Source organism: Diadema antillarum, unplaced genomic scaffold, assembly GCF_040938485.1.
Source record: "Diadema antillarum isolate AM-2024a unplaced genomic scaffold, OU_Dant_1.0 seq00001455_RagTag, whole genome shotgun sequence".
Lineage (NCBI taxonomy): Eukaryota > Metazoa > Echinodermata > Echinoidea > Diadematoida > Diadematidae > Diadema > Diadema antillarum.
The window spans coordinates 1,463,350-1,481,117 of record NW_027272201.1 but is presented as its reverse complement, the minus strand read 5'-3'; the positions used below and the strand labels follow the sequence as shown (position 1 = coordinate 1,481,117).

The 17,768-nt window shown below is 42.6% G+C and overlaps 1 protein-coding gene across 1 annotated transcript; it reads left to right on the top strand.

Annotated features, from left to right (window-relative positions):
• Positions 1-368: 368 nt before the first annotated feature.
• On the top strand, positions 369-14,992 carry LOC139709650 (CCR4-NOT transcription complex subunit 9). Its single transcript, XM_071621611.1, has 9 exons — positions 369-446; positions 7,122-7,267; positions 8,255-8,375; positions 9,124-9,211; positions 10,162-10,268; positions 10,909-11,004; positions 11,946-12,044; positions 13,196-13,287; positions 14,029-14,992. Exons 1-9 carry the CDS (start codon positions 417-419, stop codon positions 14,198-14,200), a joined length of 951 nt encoding a protein of 316 aa, XP_071477712.1. The 5' UTR covers positions 369-416; the 3' UTR covers positions 14,201-14,992.
• Positions 14,993-17,768: the final 2,776 nt, after the last annotated feature.

The window sequence follows — 17,768 nt, the reverse complement described above, 5'->3', positions numbered from 1 at the left end:
CTTGTCATCGATGCAGCAGTACACAAAGGTCAGCATCTAGAAGTGCGGTGTGCATTGTAATCACCAATACATAAAAGGAGCGAAGGTCTTGTTTATGTTACGTTTTACGCCTGTTTGAGAAACAGAGAAAAAAAAAATACTGATCAACACATTTTCTTTTCTTCATTTCTAAATAAATATATTAAGAATTTGTTTTCATTCATTCAAAACTAAATATTTTATTAAAAGTATTACAATTTATTGATGTTTTGATATTGAAATGAATCTTCTTAAAGAATGCAAATTTCTTTATCGTATTTAAAGAGACAAAAAAACAACTAGCTAATTCGGTCAAAGGTCAGTGCACCACCCTGATACTACTTAGTATTTTATTATCTGTCGGTTCTGCTAGCTGAAATCATCTTTCAACCGAAACGATGCACAGTGCCGGGCTTGGAATGCAACCGGTAAGTGACTTTGTAGAAGACGTACGGAATCTTTCATTCGTAATTCATAAGTTTTAGTCATATTCGTCTCAATTCAGTGGGAGTATTTATGCAGCCTACTGACTGCGCTGTCATGTCATCGGGCTGTCCGTGTAAACGTATGTAGCCGAGAAAACTCCATGGCCCCATTCGTTTGCTTTCATGTGTGGACTAGTACGCTGGTTCTAACGTTACAATGCCGTCACTGAGTACGTACTCAGTCGCCACGTCTGCACTCAAGCATTGCCGCGCCGCCGCGCCTGGCGACACTCACGCCAGTAATCGCTCGCATTTCGGCATTCGCATGGGTCGTTTGACATCGCATTTAAATCCATGATTTTAGATATGATGCCTCGAACCGATTTTGCTCAAATTTCGTGAGTAACTAGGAAACTTGTGAAGCTTTATGGACATAAGCGAATTGCCGCAGTCCTTTCATTTTCGCGTTGCATTGCAAAAAAGCGTGGAGACTCCTTATAAGGGGTGCCCCGGGGGTTACTTATAAGGGGGACGGGTTACTTATAAGGAGGGGCCCCCCTTGTGAGTGAGTGGGTTTCCCGAACTGGTATAGAATCTAACTGTGATGTGCCTGATGTGATGTTCACTTATGTATGACATACACTACATAACTATGGATGCACGATGATGATGGTTTGGTAATTTAATCATGGTATTGGTAACGAAAAGCTGAATGTGTTGAGAAGACAAATGCAAACTTATTAACCTTGCTCAAGTTGCTGTTGTGTTATGTGTGCGATTCTGATGATTCCCTGTCAGTCCGTCCGGGAAACCTGCTCATGAGGACCGCTCCCGCGTACGAGGACTGCCCCGCCTCATGAGGACCGCCCCGCCTCATGAGGACCGCCCCCATGCCTCATGAGGCCCGGGGGGGGGGGGGGGGGGGGGGGGGACGCCTCATGAGGCCCCCTATTCACTTCTTATTCATCTCACATCTGACGTATAAATTGTCGCAACTTTGCACGGTGATTTTTTGTTACACACACGTGTCCACTATCCATGATGAAAAGAAGAAAAAATCCTGTCTGTTTTTTTTTTTTTAAATCGAGTTTTAATCAACCGATGCAGAGCGCCCATCAAAACACGGGCACCAGCGTGTTCGCACAATGCAAGACTGCCGCACCTAGCGGCCTGATCCGACTAGTCGGCAGTCTTGCATTATGCGAACACGCTGGCGCCCGTGTTTTGATGGGCGCTCTGCACCGGTTGATTATCATTTTCATCATGGATAGTGGACATGTGTGTGTAACAAAAAATCACCGTTGTAGCGGTTTCCAATATCTCTGTATTTTTACTGTCTGGCTGCCGTCAATTATGCTGTCTGACAGCAGCATTCTGTCAACATCCACGCGAACCTTCTTTGTGAGCCGGCACACGACAGGTGCGCACTACATTCTTCGCCTTTGTCATCGTGCCGAGGTACGCGTATTCCACATTCCAACAGTAGTCGGATTTTCATAAACACACCCCTTGTTTTGCTGTCACGGAAACAACCTACCAATTAGTGGCAAGCTGTGCATTCTCATCAGCCAATCACCACTCTCAAAGCTCCTGTCCGTGACACGTTTTCTCCGACCACGCTGTTTCATTTTCCACGCTTCCTCACTTCACGATTAGCTTTCATCCTGAGAGCACGTTCTAATCGTTGGAGTCACTCACGTCCGCATATCACGTCCGTATATTACTTCCCACGTCTTTTCTCGCGCACGATACCTCGCGCCGTGGACTGTCATTTCTTACGGATTATTACATTTCATACGGAATATTACACTTCCTCGGATTTCATACCTCGCGACATTCGCTCCTTTTTGTACCGCGACTCGCCCTTTCTTCATGCTCTACACTCCAACCTGGGGATTTTCTACGTAGCTGCATTCAACGCGATTCGCGTCGTTACATCGCTGCATCGGTCCTGCTAGCGTGCTGTCGGTGGTGTGCAGACTCTATCAGGGACCTCGCAGTTCTTCGACCCAGCGCTCCAGCGGTGGATTCTACCCTCGCTTGTGCTAGCCGCGGCACCCGGAGGCTACTCCACGCTGTCGCTGGATCATTTGTACATATTTATATGGGACACTGTCGTCTTCGGACACCCAAGGTGCATTCGGAGTTAGTCCATATTATTTAATATCATTTCGGGAAGTGCAATACCCATTTCAAGGACACTGTTCACCTCTACTGGTGCCCTGGTGCTTTCTACAGTCCATACCCCACTGTCATACGGTCGGCTACCATCCCTGCTGGTGGTGCCTTCAGCTTCAAGTCCCGTTAGCCACTCGGTGAGTAATTGTTAGGTATTACACCATAGGCCCGTACCATAAAACCTACATTGGTGACCCCGACGTGATCGTATAGGGCCAACTTCACGTCCCATTCTACATTCTCACCCTTCACTACGACGGATACAATGGCTACCACCAGCCCCCCGGCGGACGTCATAGCGAACCTCACGGCGCAGGTTCTGCTGCTAACAGAGCAGCTGTTCATACTGGTAGCACGCATGGACGAACGACGGTCTCAGCGAACGTCACGCCGTTCGCAACGGAAATACCGTCCTCGTCCTCGTCAGCGGTCCAGATGCGGCAACCGCGGCCATGGAGGCGGGCCGCGCAGCGCGCCGCGGAAGCGAACCCCTTCCCAAATCCGACACGTTGGCAGTGAGTGCTACTTCCATTGGAAGTTTGGCGACGCCGCCCGGCAGTGCTGCTCACCCTGCTCGCGGCGAAAAAGTCCAATCACTTCCAACACGCCAGGGAAACAGCCCAGCCCCAGTCAGAGATTAGCGGCGACGAGCCCCTCTGGCAGCGACACAACTGGTCGCCTATCTCCCACTTGGGATCGACAACACCGGGCTGTCGAACACGATACACCCTCCTCGACCGTCACCGCAGCCGAAGTCAGCGCCCTCCCTCCTTCACCCCCCAACAAGACGAAGCCCCCGCCTACACTTCATTTACAGGCGGAGATGAAGCCCCCCGCCACCATTCTCGGAGAGCGCTCGTTCACACCCGACTTTGGCCCGCGTCGCAATCTTCGACGCAAACGCAAACGGAACACCACATCCCACGCTCCCGCTCGTCCACACAACTCCACGCGTGATCCCAAGCATCTCACTCTGGAGATCAACGCCAGGAGGGAGACAGCCACGAGCGTTCCGCCCACCACACCGCGGCAGCAGCCTACGCCTGTCCCTGCCAGGAGCCCGGCGAGCACACCGAGCGTCCAGCTCACCACACCGCGGCAGCAGCCTATGCCTGCCCCTGCCAGGACTCCGGCGGATCCACCGAGCGTCCCGCACACCACACCACCGCAGCAGACGACACTGTGGCAGCCTACACCACTCCAGCCGCCAACACGTGCCCAACCGCAGCACGAGCTGCCAACACGAACGGCACGCACTGGCGGTAAGCACGTACACTGGCCAGCCCATTACGTTCAATACAGATACTTCGACACGTGAAATTTTCAACCCCTACTTCACATTTCTTACAATCGATCGCTCATTTCTAGTCTTCGTCTTCAATGACTCCTCCACTATAGCGATCTGGAAGGGGGCTAAATGTAGCGGTTTCCAATATCTCTGTATTTTTACTGTCTGGCTGCCGTCAATTATGCTGTCTGACAGCAGCATTCTGTCAACATCCACGCGAACCTTCTTTGTGAGCCGGCACACGACAGGTGCGCACTACATTCTTCGCCTTTGTCATCGTGCCGAGGTACGCGTATTCCACATTCCAACAGTAGTCGGATTTTCATAAACACACCCCTTGTTTTGCTGTCACGGAAACAACCTACCAATTAGTGGCAAGCTGTGCATTCTCATCAGCCAATCACCACTCTCAAAGCTCCTGTCCGTGACACGTTTTCTCCGACCACGCTGTTTCATTTTCCACGCTTCCTCACTTCACGATTAGCTTTCATCCTGAGAGCACGTTCTAATCGTTGGAGTCACTCACGTCCGCATATCACGTCCGTATATTACTTCCCACGTCTTTTCTCGCGCACGATACCTCGCGCCGTGGACTGTCATTTCTTACGGATTATTACATTTCATACGGAATATTACACTTCCTCGGATTTCATACCTCGCGACATTCGCTCCTTTTTGTACCGCGACTCGCCCTTTCTTCATGCTCTACACTCCAACCTGGGGATTTTCTACGTAGCTGCATTCAACGCGATTCGCGTCGTTACATCGCTGCATCGGTCCTGCTAGCGTGCTGTCGGTGGTGTGCAGACTCTATCAGGGACCTCGCAGTTCTTCGACCCAGCGCTCCAGCGGTGGATTCTACCCTCGCTTGTGCTAGCCGCGGCACCCGGAGGCTACTCCACGCTGTCGCTGGATCATTTGTACATATTTATATGGGACACTGTCGTCTTCGGACACCCAAGGTGCATTCGGAGTTAGTCCATATTATTTAATATCATTTCGGGAAGTGCAATACCCATTTCAAGGACACTGTTCACCTCTACTGGTGCCCTGGTGCTTTCTACAGTCCATACCCCACTGTCATACGGTCGGCTACCATCCCTGCTGGTGGTGCCTTCAGCTTCAAGTCCCGTTAGCCACTCGGTGAGTAATTGTTAGGTATTACACCATAGGCCCGTACCATAATACCTACACCGTGCAAAGTTGCGACAATTTATACGTCAGATGTGAGATGAATAAGAAGTGAATAGGGGGCCTCATGAGGCGTTCCCCCCCCGGGCCTCATGAGGCGTGGGGGCGGTCCTCATGAGGCAGGGCAGTCCTCGTACGCGGGAGCGGTCCTCATGAGCGGGTTTCCCGGACACTCTATACAACAATGCAATGTAACTTTGTTGCACTATTACTTATAGAGGTGTCTAGACTCTGTCTCGAGTGGAGTACATTGACACATGTCACGAGTGATTAAACTCGCTAGACTCAGTACTACATAGTAGAGACTAAAGACAACCAATGACAACAAAATGTCAAATAACTGTCAAGAGAGATATTTGCCAATTATTTACAATTCTTCAGCAAAATGTGCTAGGCCTGGACCAAAATCTATTTAGAAAAATCTATTAAACATGCATGCATAAGAAATCCCAAATTTTGCTGTCAAAAATTCATAATTGGTACCATGTTTCCAAAGCGCGTGAGGCTTAAGTCCAGTGATAGGAATCAGGCGGGGTCGCCAAAAAGCGCTATAGATCGAGAAAGACAGTATGCTGTTCTGTGGCAATTTTTTTTTTTTTTTAACTTATCACTAGCTTCGCGTGTGATGGTATTGGCAAAAATGCAAAAGAAAAACAAAACCAGATCTAGTGTATATCTACAGGGGTTGAATGTACGGAAAATACAGAAAATTGACTGAACTTGTTTTTGTTTTTTTGGTGATTTTCAGCTGCGTTTTCAAGGTCATTGCCAATAAGACAAAATTATTTGTGATGTATCCATTTAGTACTAATTACTGACAATCACCACAGAAGAGACCATTATGTCTTGACTCTTTGTCTCTGAATTATCACAATTTGATATGTGCCCAAAACCCCATGTGCCATTTTACTTTGATTTTGGGTGTTTACGACCATTTTCAAATGCATTTGTAAGCTATAAACCAGCTGGGGTACTGTATTATACATTTCAGTCCCAAAAGTTTTTAGGGAATCCATGAAAATATAGGTAAATGTCTATCAATGCACAGAAATTGGTGTTGCTCCTCGGTGGGACGGGTGGTGATTCGTGACCTTGAGCTTGGCAACTTTTTAAAAATCCACCTTTCAGGGCACCCTACAAGAAAACAATGCATACATTTTAGCCGATTTTTGGTAGGTCTGTAGAGCAAGTGAGTCTTTAAATACATGCATAATATTAGGTCTACTAAAGCTGTTTGAATTTTGAAGTGATCAGAAGACTTCCAAACATGCACTCCAAAACATTAACTTTGACGCTTAACATTATTTTTGATGTTCTCATGCGCAGTGATAATGGATAGTCAGATCCGCCCCACAAAATGAGCAATGTAACTCATCTAACTTAGTTGCAGCAGTCAATCAAAAATAGTAAATTTTATTTAAACTTGGTTACCAGTTTGAGCACACATTGGTTGCTCGAACACGCACTGGTTGCTAAGGGAGGCTGTATCTTAGCAACCGTTTGACCTTGGGGCAAAATATTTCTGAATCTTCAGACACTTGGGGGGAACATTTGGTGCGAGTTTAAAGAAAATTGAAGTGGGTCGGGTTACTAATTGCCTGAAAATTGAAGTCGATTTGACATGGAGTGACTCTTGTAGTAAATATGATTTTGTTTGAGATACTCAGTAGAAAAGATATTGCAGCCAAGCTTAAGCAGTCAGATTCTGGACAGCTTACCGGGTAGATATGACCCAACAATTGCTACTTACAAAGTTACAATGTACAATAATGTAATTATGTTGTTGCAGGTACAATATTTGTGTCTTTTTTTAGTTGCATTTAGATAGATTGTTGATTTCTTAAGCTTCTGTGATTCCAGTTTTAACATGTGATATTTGAAGATGGTTATCTTTGCTTGGTGAGTGCACCGCTCATGAACGATTTACATGTAAATGATTATGGACAAACAAATCCAGTATTGCTCACATGTAAATTTTAGTTGTTTGTAATCATTACAACTTACTGTTTCACTTTGAGCAGCGGTTGGGGTCCGCTGCAATACCAGCCCCAACACCATCCTCGGTCAGCGTGCCTACAATAAATTCAGTGGAGAGAGAAAAGATTTACCAGTGGATCGTTGAATTGGCGAGCCCTGACACCAGGGAAAATGCACTTCATGAACTAAGGTAGGTTTTCTATTAGAGGCAAATTTGAATGAAATTTAAATAAAGCATGTAGCTTACCTGAACTACAAATTGTACTCATTCACCATCTAATACCTGTCACTAGATATTCGTTGTGTGTACACTTATTCATATTTTCATCTTCTCGAAAACTTGTTTTTATATTTTGACTTATCACCAATTGGGGGAGGGGATCATAGTTGGTACAAATGGTTGGGGTATCCCTAGGGAGGCCCCTAAGTAGGGCAGGGCCAAAATATCCCAAATTTTCATTACCCTTGACATTTTTATCTTCTCGAAGACTGGATCTGGTTTTGGGGCTGTATTTTGACCAAAGTTGACAATTTCACATTCTTTTTGTAAACAGATGGCTGGATTCTGACCGCACTTAGCAGGAATCATCAATGGGAAGAGAGAATAATGATTTGTGCGGATGGTGGTTGTGTCCCATGGGTAGCCCCATGGGCTAGGTGGTAATACCCCAAAGCAGATAATTTTCATAAATTTTGACATTTTCTTCTTTTTGAAAACTGCTAAGGCGGGGGCTAGTATCCATAATTAGGTGAATCTTGCCCTTGGGGCCTGTGGCAATGTCCAGATGTATTTTTTTTTTATTATTATTGTCTTTTTTTTAAAGTGGTTTGCCTCAGGTTGTATGCAGTGAATGTAAAGTGCACTGCACAGGTGAGCACTAGACCTATAGTTTGTTTGTTTGTTTGTTTGTTTGTTGTTGTTTTTTTTTTGGGGGGGGGGGAGGTGTATTTTGTAGTACATGTATGTATTGCCTGTTTATGTGCAGGAGAGGACTGTGCTTATGTGTTTCATATACAATTATACACTCATCTGACTGACATTTTTTACCTTTACTTGTATCCCATGGGCAGTTAGATCAGACATCTTGCTTCTGTTGTGTGAAGTCTGATGTGTATAGATATGAAAATGCTTTGTGAAATTATGCAAATTATGTCCTCTGAAACTTTGCTTCCACAGCAAAAAACGAGAGGTTGTGCCCGACCTTGCTCCGATGCTCTGGCACTCATTTGGTACAGTGGCTGCTCTGCTTCAGGAAATTGTCAACATCTATCCCTACATCAATCCACCAGCTCTCACCGTGAGTTGAAATCATCTTAAAGGGATCGTATAGTTTTGGTTGAGACCTAACTTCAGGTTTCTAACATCTTTGGGTGAGATAATGAGAAACCTGTTATGAAATATGAAAGAGCATATAGTTCCAAGAGGAATTCACCATTTATATTTGATGAAAATTGGTTTTGAAACGGCAGAGATACCCAAAACAGAGCAATTCCAATAAAAGGTGGGACCTACCTTTTATTCCGATAACTTTGTTTACTTTGTTTTTGGATTTCTCAGCCATTCTAAAACCGATTTTCATCAAATATACTTTGAATTCCTCTTAGTATGGAATGCTCCGTACTATGTCACAAGTGGTTACTTGATATCTTGCAAAAACTTACAAGCCCAATTCTCATCTCCACCAAACTATACCATCCCATTAACAATCACTGTGCTATTCCTCCTAGAAATGGTCTCCATGATTTTGTAGGGATGCAGTGTTTCAAATTTGATAATCCTAAATGTTCCATGCCTTTGTAGCCATTCTTAATGAATAGTTACTGTAATCACAGGGAGTGATACATGTATGTCACATTTTACTCATTTTACACAGAGTTGTGTTGAGTTTTTGTGAGATCAAGACTTAGCTATACGAAATAGATTCTTAATTGTCCATGTATCATATGTGATAAAAATGTATGATTGGAATTCTGCTCAAGTGGTTAAAGTCAACCTACTAACATCATACTTTTTTTTTCTTCTTTCTTTTTTAAATCCATGCACAGGCACACCAGTCCAACAGAGTTTGTAATGCCCTGGCGTTACTGCAATGTATTGCATCACATCCAGAGACAAGATCAGCATTTTTACAGGGTGCGTCAAGGTTTCAAGTTTGTTGCAGATATTAGTGCAAAAAAGGCAGATTTTACTGGTCTAGTTTGAATATTTGTACATTATGAGTAAGTTGTGGTGTTATTCAACTGTAAGATCAGTGTCCATTCTTGGTATGCAGAACATGTCATTTTATCTTTAGACTTATTTGTGTTCTGGCAAAAGCTTGTACTGCTTCTGCTACATCACAGTCACAGGTGTTTTTGTATTCTATATGTTTCTGGAAATGTGTAGATCTATGTTAAAAGTGCAAATGTATGTGCTGATACATTGTACTTGGGATTGCTGAACTTTCAACCCCATGAAGATTCAAACAACATAAAAGCTCTAACCAGAATTTACAATCTTTAAGCAACACTTTGGACACGTTATAGGTCCTACTGTCAGGATGGCCATATACAGTAATAATGAATATGTTTTGAATTGGTCAAACAAGAACAAGGACAGTTCTCTCCAAGAGTTGTAATGAATGACACCAACAAACCCACTGTAGATGTGTGACAGTGTTATGCTTTCCAATAACAGTACTTGGTGTGTCCATTCATTAGTCAGATATTGCATTAGCATTGATGATTAAGACCATAAATACTGTGTTATTTATGAGATGTACTTCTTGCAACAGTTCACTTGCAAATATTTCTTGGTACAGTGCACTCCAGTTATAACAAACATGGTTGTAACGAAATTCTTTTACAGCAAAGTGAAAATTAAGGTCCCACAATCATCATCTGTATATACCTAAGTTATATATGGTTGTAGTTTACTGTTCAACTATAACACTTCATCAAAACAAAAGAAATTGCCGAATGCAAGAACTTCGTTATAATGAGAGTCAACTATATTTCAACATGATCTGAGGGGAAATTAGAATAATGAATCTCTAGAGAAGATTTATGATCAAGCATGTTCTCTATTGTTTTTTGTTCCAACAGCACACATACCCCTGTTTCTGTACCCATTTCTGCACACGGTCAGCAAGACGAGACCATTTGAATATCTCCGTCTGACCAGTCTTGGTGTGATTGGTGCCCTTGTCAAGGTAAGAGGATTCAGTCACCTTCAACAATACATGTTTTCCCTTTATAGAATTCAGTGTGTTTAAACTCGCCATTCTATTTATCATGGGTGGACCACATTAATTTTGCGCTGGTTGTGAGACCACAGAAATGATTTTTCAGGAATAGTCAGTTAAATGATGCAATGATTACATGCGCCATGGGCAGGTCAAACATTTAATAGGGCTTATCATGTTGGATGATTGGAAATTTATTAAAATTTTACATTATTATCATAGCGATTGGATTGCATGTTGCAATGTGTGCTGTTCTAGATTTTACTCACTCCAAATGCAAAGAGATCCTAATTTGCCAAGGCACTCAAGATAGTTATGCATTTGTCATATCATGTATGTGTGGTGTATTGAATATCAGTGAGATCAGGCATGATGTTGGTACATGGTATATGGAGTGGAGAGAAACTAATGCAAGTAATGAGATGAATACCAGGGTAAATAAAATTAAAAACCCTATTACATGTGTAACGTTGATATGATGTCAAGAGTAGCTATCGAAGTAATGATGTATGCACAGACATTTTGGGTGTGTCTAATAATGGATATGATTCATTTCATTTTCTGATTGTTATCGTCTGTGGTTTGGCTCTTACTCTACCATTTGCAGACTGATGAACAAGAAGTCATCAACTTCTTGTTGACAACGGAAATCATCCCGCTGTGTTTGAGGATCATGGAAAGTGGGAGTGAATTATCAAAAACTGTAAGTGAAATATTGGAAGTTTGGTTCTCTTTTATTTCATATGATTACATTGTGTTGTCCAAATCATGAAGAGAATTTGCTGTACTGTCTCATACCTCACAGAATGAAAAACATGTGTTGTGATATGGGTAGATAACATAAGCTTCTGTACAACGTTGATATGTGTTCACTGATGTACCAATACAGCATGTAATAAACCATGCACATGAAATTAATGAATCAGTGGAAATTACAGCAATCATTTGCCGAATACTGGAAGACTTGGGAATAAAAGGAATTAAATCCACTCTCAGAATAAAATCCACAGTCATTTATAACGTACGTATATAACTTTTTCTGCAGACATATTGTCCATTAGGACCGTCTCACAGACGCATGTATGAGTGTTCATTTCATCAGAGAGCTGTACATTTGAGTAGATCTGCTTTCCATAGTGTCTCCAATTGCGTTTAGACTACAAGAGCCTATTCATATAATGCAAAAGCTGCACCCTAGTTATTGCAGTACTGTTTGACAGTCTTTCAGAAAGGTTGCAATCATTTTGACATAACAGATATGGGTTCCGTAGTGAGAATTTGTATCTAATTTCCGAAATTATCTATACAGATTTTGGCATTGCTTTGTATTGCTTGGACCCTTCTTTTAGAGTACATACTGTAAAAGTGGAAATGTTCGCGGTGTTGAAATTTTCGCGCATTTCGCGCAACCAGAAACTAGCGCGAAAATAAAAGCACGCGAATATTTTTGCTTGTCGTAAGTTCCTATGCGTGATGTCTTGATTCCGCGGAATTAAAGACACGTGAAACTCTTCTTACCCGGCCAAGCGCGAAAAATTAATCGCGCAAAAATATTCACTTTTACAGTATTGTGTTAGTAGAGCAATACAACTTCATAGGATTACTGATAACCTTGTGTTGTATGCCTCGTGTGTCCATATGCAGGTTGCCACCTTCATTCTACAGAAGATCCTACTGGATGAGACTGGGCTGTCCTACATCTGCCAGACCTATGAGCGGTTCTCACATGTTGCAATGATCCTGGTTAGTATTCAGACACAGTGTGTTGTGTTCTCACTCCACTCACACTTGAAAATAAATTTTAGATCCTTGTCAGAACATGCTCAAGATGTCGATTGTTACACAAGTACAAGCACAAATTTTCCCTCCCTTTTCTCTGGAAAGATTTTGTACCAAAGGCCTTTACTGAGAAATGATGATAGCAGTAATCAGCCTCAGCATGTTGTGTGTACCCATTTAATTTACAGGATGAAAGAAAGAAAAGATCTTTTCTTATTGCTATTTCTGCTAAAAGTCAATCACCTACTGTCCCTTAACTCTAATCTGCTCACAGAGGGAGGGTAATATTTACACATCTTTGGCTGATATGTAAACGCGTAATCGCTCGGTTTACATGTGCTTCACATGGTGCTATGAAGGCAGTGTATGTGTCATATATTTAGCGAGTCTAATTTTTTTTTGCGAATCGGAACTTCCTGATAATTTTGCAAGTGGTTAATTTCGTGATTGTGGAGTACAGTACTAAATGGAGAAATGTATGTGTGCACATCACATTCATGTTATGATAAGACTTTTCAAAGAATTAATATTTTCACGTGTTTTAAAATTCCCAAATAGCACCCATCTCATGAAATTAGCAAAAATAAAACCTCACTGAATATTCGGTGTATACATTACTTTGTGCTGCTCCACAGATTTCTATATCAACAGGTGCAGTGCTTATATAGATTATGCCATATTTTTCTTCTGGAGAATAGTATTCTGACTTCTAGAAAGTAATGTATAATCTGCACATGTTCCATTTTATGTGGCAAAGAGATCTCTTCCGTTGACCAGGTTCATGAAATGTTTTTTTCTGCAGAATGGCAAGCAGTTACAGAATGATGCAAGTACTGTTGTAATTTTTCCATGTTGGTTCTGAATGACGGCAAAAGTAATGTGCACCGTTGATTCAAGTAAAACTGCAGTGAAAATATTGGATGTTAAACCCGTCAGCTTTTAGAACTGATATGATTATGTAGTATCAACATAATTTCATTTAGGAGGCAATCAAAATCATGCGAGCTTCCCTGTGCTGGCATCGTAAATTTGACATACATAGCCACAACCTCTTGTTGTTAAAGGATAGTGATTGTAATTGAGTACCTAAAACCAATACCTTCTTTGTCTTTCAGGGTAAGATGGTGATAGCATTGGCCAAGGAGCCATCAGCCAGACTCCTGAAGCATGTTGTAAGGTGCTACCTTCGACTCTCCGACAACCAGAGGTGAGCGTGCCTTCATGTGGTCAAATTTGTCCGTAGGGACGACACTGTGACAGGCATGGACATCTCCAGTGTAAAGGCAATTATATTTTTAAGTTATGCATTCGTTAGCTCTTGCAATTATCCAAATCACAGGCCTTTGCAGATGCCAACTGAAAACAAGAATTACAGTGTACTATGTTTAGTTCATAATTGCAAGTGACTGATCAGAATGCACAGTTTGTATGAGTCCCTATGTCTGTAAGAGTGGAAAAAGATATGAGGAAGATCGCTGCAACTGTATTACATTCATCCCCTTCTGCTCATACACTGTAGTATAATGTTACACAAATGATGCGGATAGATAATCGTTTCAGACAGAATCTGCTTCAGTCCTGCTATTATTCTTGATACTTTTTTCTTTTTGTACCACTGTTAAATCAAAAGTTTGACTCACAAATTACTAAAAGCAAGAAGTGTTCATGTCATGAAATTTTCACAAATTGGAGCCGACGGCCTTTTTTGCGCCATGGAATTTTCTTGAATTGCCACTGGCATTCAATGCATATAGTGTAGACAAGAACTTTGACATGCATTTTGATTTCACAAATATTGGCTCTCACAAAATTCACCAAACTAAAATGCATGCGAACATTTCTGGTCTTACAGTACATGTTATTCATCCCCAAGAAATATGTAAAAAGATTCCCCCATACATTAGTGAAATGATGACAGTTGTGTTCATTTCTCGTCTTTCTGATGCAGGGCGAGGGGGGCGCTGCGGCAGTGCCTGCCGGACCAGCTGAAGGACAGCACCTTCATGGCGGTGCTGAAGGAGGACAACTCCACCAAGCGCTGGCTGGCCCAGCTGATCAAGAACCTGACGGAGACCAGTGTCATGGACCCGCGCGGGGGAATCCCCATGCCGCCGCAATGACAGTCTGCCGACCAGCAAGCCTAGCTTGTTTGGTCACATAACAGGGGCGGAACGAGAAAGAGTCAGCAGGAAAGAGAGCGAGAGAGATAGAGAGAGAGCGGGAGAGAGAGGGAGAGTGAGGAAGAGAGAGAATCAGAGAGAGTGGTTGTATGTATGATAGAGAGAGGGGAGTGAGTTGAACTCGAGAGGTGGGCTAGGATTTAGAGGCAGGTTCTTGAAATCTGTAAAACAAACTGTTGGTTTGCAAAGGTAGATCTGAACAATCTGCACTGTTTTTGCCTGCTACAGAAAGTGGCTGACATTTTGCCTGCTCCTATGCACAACCCTACGGTAAGAAATATTTTCCTTTTGTCCCAAATTACTACACTGTAACAGCAAAAACTGAGCTGTCCCTCATTTCTTTTTCTTTTTGTTCAGGGATCTAACTCAATGAATGTTAATGTTGGTATAGACTACAACTGAACAGTTGGTCACAGATGTCTGAGTGAAAGGACTCTTTGAGTGTCCAAGAACCAAATTTTCTTAATTTTTTTTTTCATATTGCTTGTAATCAATAATCATTAATGGGGTGACAAAACCTTGAATCTATAATATGTCCAGTGTTCAGAAGAGCAAAAACACATGACAACCAAAGCACTATAACAAATGGGATCACCTTTCCTTTGATGTGCCGTGGTAGCTTCATTTTCATTGGGGTAAGACAGCCAGGATTTGAAGAGGACATCACTTCACTTGTTATGTGTCATTTGAAGGCATAATTTACCATTTGCAGATGAAACAAAAACCCAGCATTAGTGCCTTTTAGTTCTAAAATGTGAGTTAGGGATAGAAACAACTAATGTAAAAATTTGAACCGGTATAATCGATGATAAGTATTGTTGAATATACAAAATGTGAACAATAGTTGAAATAAAAATGTTTCCAGACTAAACCGTCTACAGTTTTGGTTTAATGAAAAAAATAGTGATACAATGTATCTCCTTATATTTTAGGCTTTATTGCAAAAACCTTAATATGGTAGGATGTTTTGTGATATAACTGACCTACACATATGCATCAAGTGATATCTTGAACATTTTTTAAATCACTGCTCCCAAAGGTAAGTAGGACGTTCAATCAAAAGAAGTGATTTGCACCAAAATCTGAGATACAAGGTCTTGTCACCCCAGCAATGAATTGCAACTTTTTCACATTTTCTCCCTGTAGGACTTCCATACGTATATACACTGCAAAGAATCTTTTTCTGTTGAAACAAGGTACCTTTGAGTAATGTTTGATACCATTGTCAGAAGCTTGCATGACCACTAGCTGTGATTTTTCTGCTGATCGTGTGGAATAAACATGCATTTTGTCATAAGTTAAAAGATGATATGAATAATGTGCATGCCCCATGTCATCTAGGGTTTACTTTTATATGAAGGGCAGCGATTTGACCTGTTATGTCGCCTTAAATTGATTTTCGTTGAGCAGAAATCTTGCTGTAAAATTGTACAAGTACATTTAATTCCCCTCCTGTGGAGTGAGGTTGGGGTTGAACTAACTTGTGGTAGAAACATGCAGGTAAAAGAAAGCAAGCGTGACTCATGCACAGATATGTTGTGTTAAAACTGGTGAAATATGCACCTGATGCAATCTGTTGAGATGATTGTAGACCGGGGGCCCAGAAGATTTATTCAGCTGAAAAGGGTCACACTTTTTAATGGTCTCATCATATAGGGATGTGTCCAAGGGTCAATAAAATGCATTGCTGGCAAGTCACATCCTGTACCGTAAGCCTAGGGACCACAAAAAGGGACCTCGAAAAATGGATTTATTCAGCCGAAGGGGGTCACGGACAAAAGTTGGTGGATATTGTTCCTTTGGGTGTACTTATCATGAAAACAGCAATGCCAGCTATTTTATCCTGTACGGGGCCCCAGACAGTAGCCCCAAAGGGCCCCAGAAATATGGTGTTATTCAGCTGAAAAGGGTCACGGCTAATTTCTTTTGCAATGGAAGTAGTTCCCATCAGAGATATCCAAAACACCAATGCCAGCTATTTTATCCTGTACGGGGCCCTAGACAGTAGCCCCAAAGGGCCCCACCCCCCATAGGCCTGCGTACAAACACACACAAACATTGATTTATTCAGTTGAAAAGAGTCACGGCTAATTTCTTTTGCAATTGAAGTAGTTCCCATCAGAGATATTTAAAACACCAAAGCCAGCTATTTTATCCTGTACGGGGCCCCAGACAGTAGCCCCAAAGTGCCCCACCCCCATAGGCCATACGTACAAACACACACAAACATTGATTTCATTCGTGCAGCTGAGAAGAGTCACGGCTAATTTCATTTGCAATGGAAGGAGTACCCATCAGAGATATCAAAAACACCAAAGTCAGCTATGTTATCCAGTACGGGGCCCCGGACAGTAGCCCCAAAGGAGCTCCCCCCCCCCCAAACACACACACCCACACTAGTTTCATTCAGCTGAAAAGAGTCACGGCTAATTTCTTTTGCAATGGAAGTAGTACCCATCAGAGATATCCAAAATACCAAAGCCAGCTATTTTATCCTGCACGGGGCCCCAGCCAGTAGCCCCAAATTGCTCCCTCCCCCCCCCCACACACACACACACATGATTTTGTTCAGCTGAAAAGGGTCATGGCTACTTTCTTTATTTTTTGCAATTGGTAGTAGGCATACTCATCAGAGATATCCAAAACACTAAAGCCAGTTATTTTATCCTGCACGGGGTCCCAGACAGTAGCCCCGAAGTGCACCCCCCCCCCAACACACACACACACACACACTAGTTTCATTCAGCTGAAAAGGGTCACGGCTAATTTCTTTTGCAATGGAAGTATACCCATCAGAGATATCCAAAGCACCAAAGCCAGTTATTTTATCCTGAACGGGGCCCCAGACAGTAGCCCCAAAGTGCCCCCCCCCTCTCCACATATACACACACACACACACACGCACACACACACACACACACACACACACACACACACACATTAGTTTCATTCAGCCAAAATGGGTCACGGCTAATTTCTTTTGCAATGGAAGTATACCCATCAGAGATATCCAAAGCACCAAAGCCAGTTATTTTATCCTGAACGGGGCCCCAGACAGTAGCCCCGAAGTGCCCCCCCCCCTCTCCACATACACACACAAACACACACACACACACACACACACACACACACACACACACACACTAGTTTCATTCAGCTGAAAAGGGTCACGGCTAATTAGGTGATACGCTTTTAGCGTATCACCTATTGTGTTTGTCAAAATCTTCCTTTCTTTCTTTTTATTCTTCTTTCTTTCTGCCACATTTTGTGTCGTCAATATCTCAACATTGACATGACGGAATAACATGACATTTTCAGTCAACATGTCTCATGACAATATCTAGCCACAATAAGGTTTTCATGACAGTAACATATCTATGACGTCATCTAGGCGCCATTTTGTGATTTTCGGACCATGTTACATGATCGATCATAACTTCATAACTAAAGGTCATTTCTGTATCATTTTCGTTGGACATAAAGTTCAGGTCACGCTCTATCTTACTTT

What these genes read in the sequence shown, in the direction of transcription:
- LOC139709650 (XM_071621611.1), top strand. Translation starts at nt 417, where the DNA reads ATGCACAGTGCCGGGCTTGGAATGCAACCG. An exon ending in AATGCACTTCATGAACTAAG is followed by an intron (nt 7,268 to 8,254) that starts GTAGGTTTTCTA and finishes TTGCTTCCACAG; the next exon opens with CAAAAAACGAGAGGTTGTGC. An exon ending in TCAATCCACCAGCTCTCACC is followed by an intron (nt 8,376 to 9,123) that starts GTGAGTTGAAAT and finishes ATCCATGCACAG; the next exon opens with GCACACCAGTCCAACAGAGT.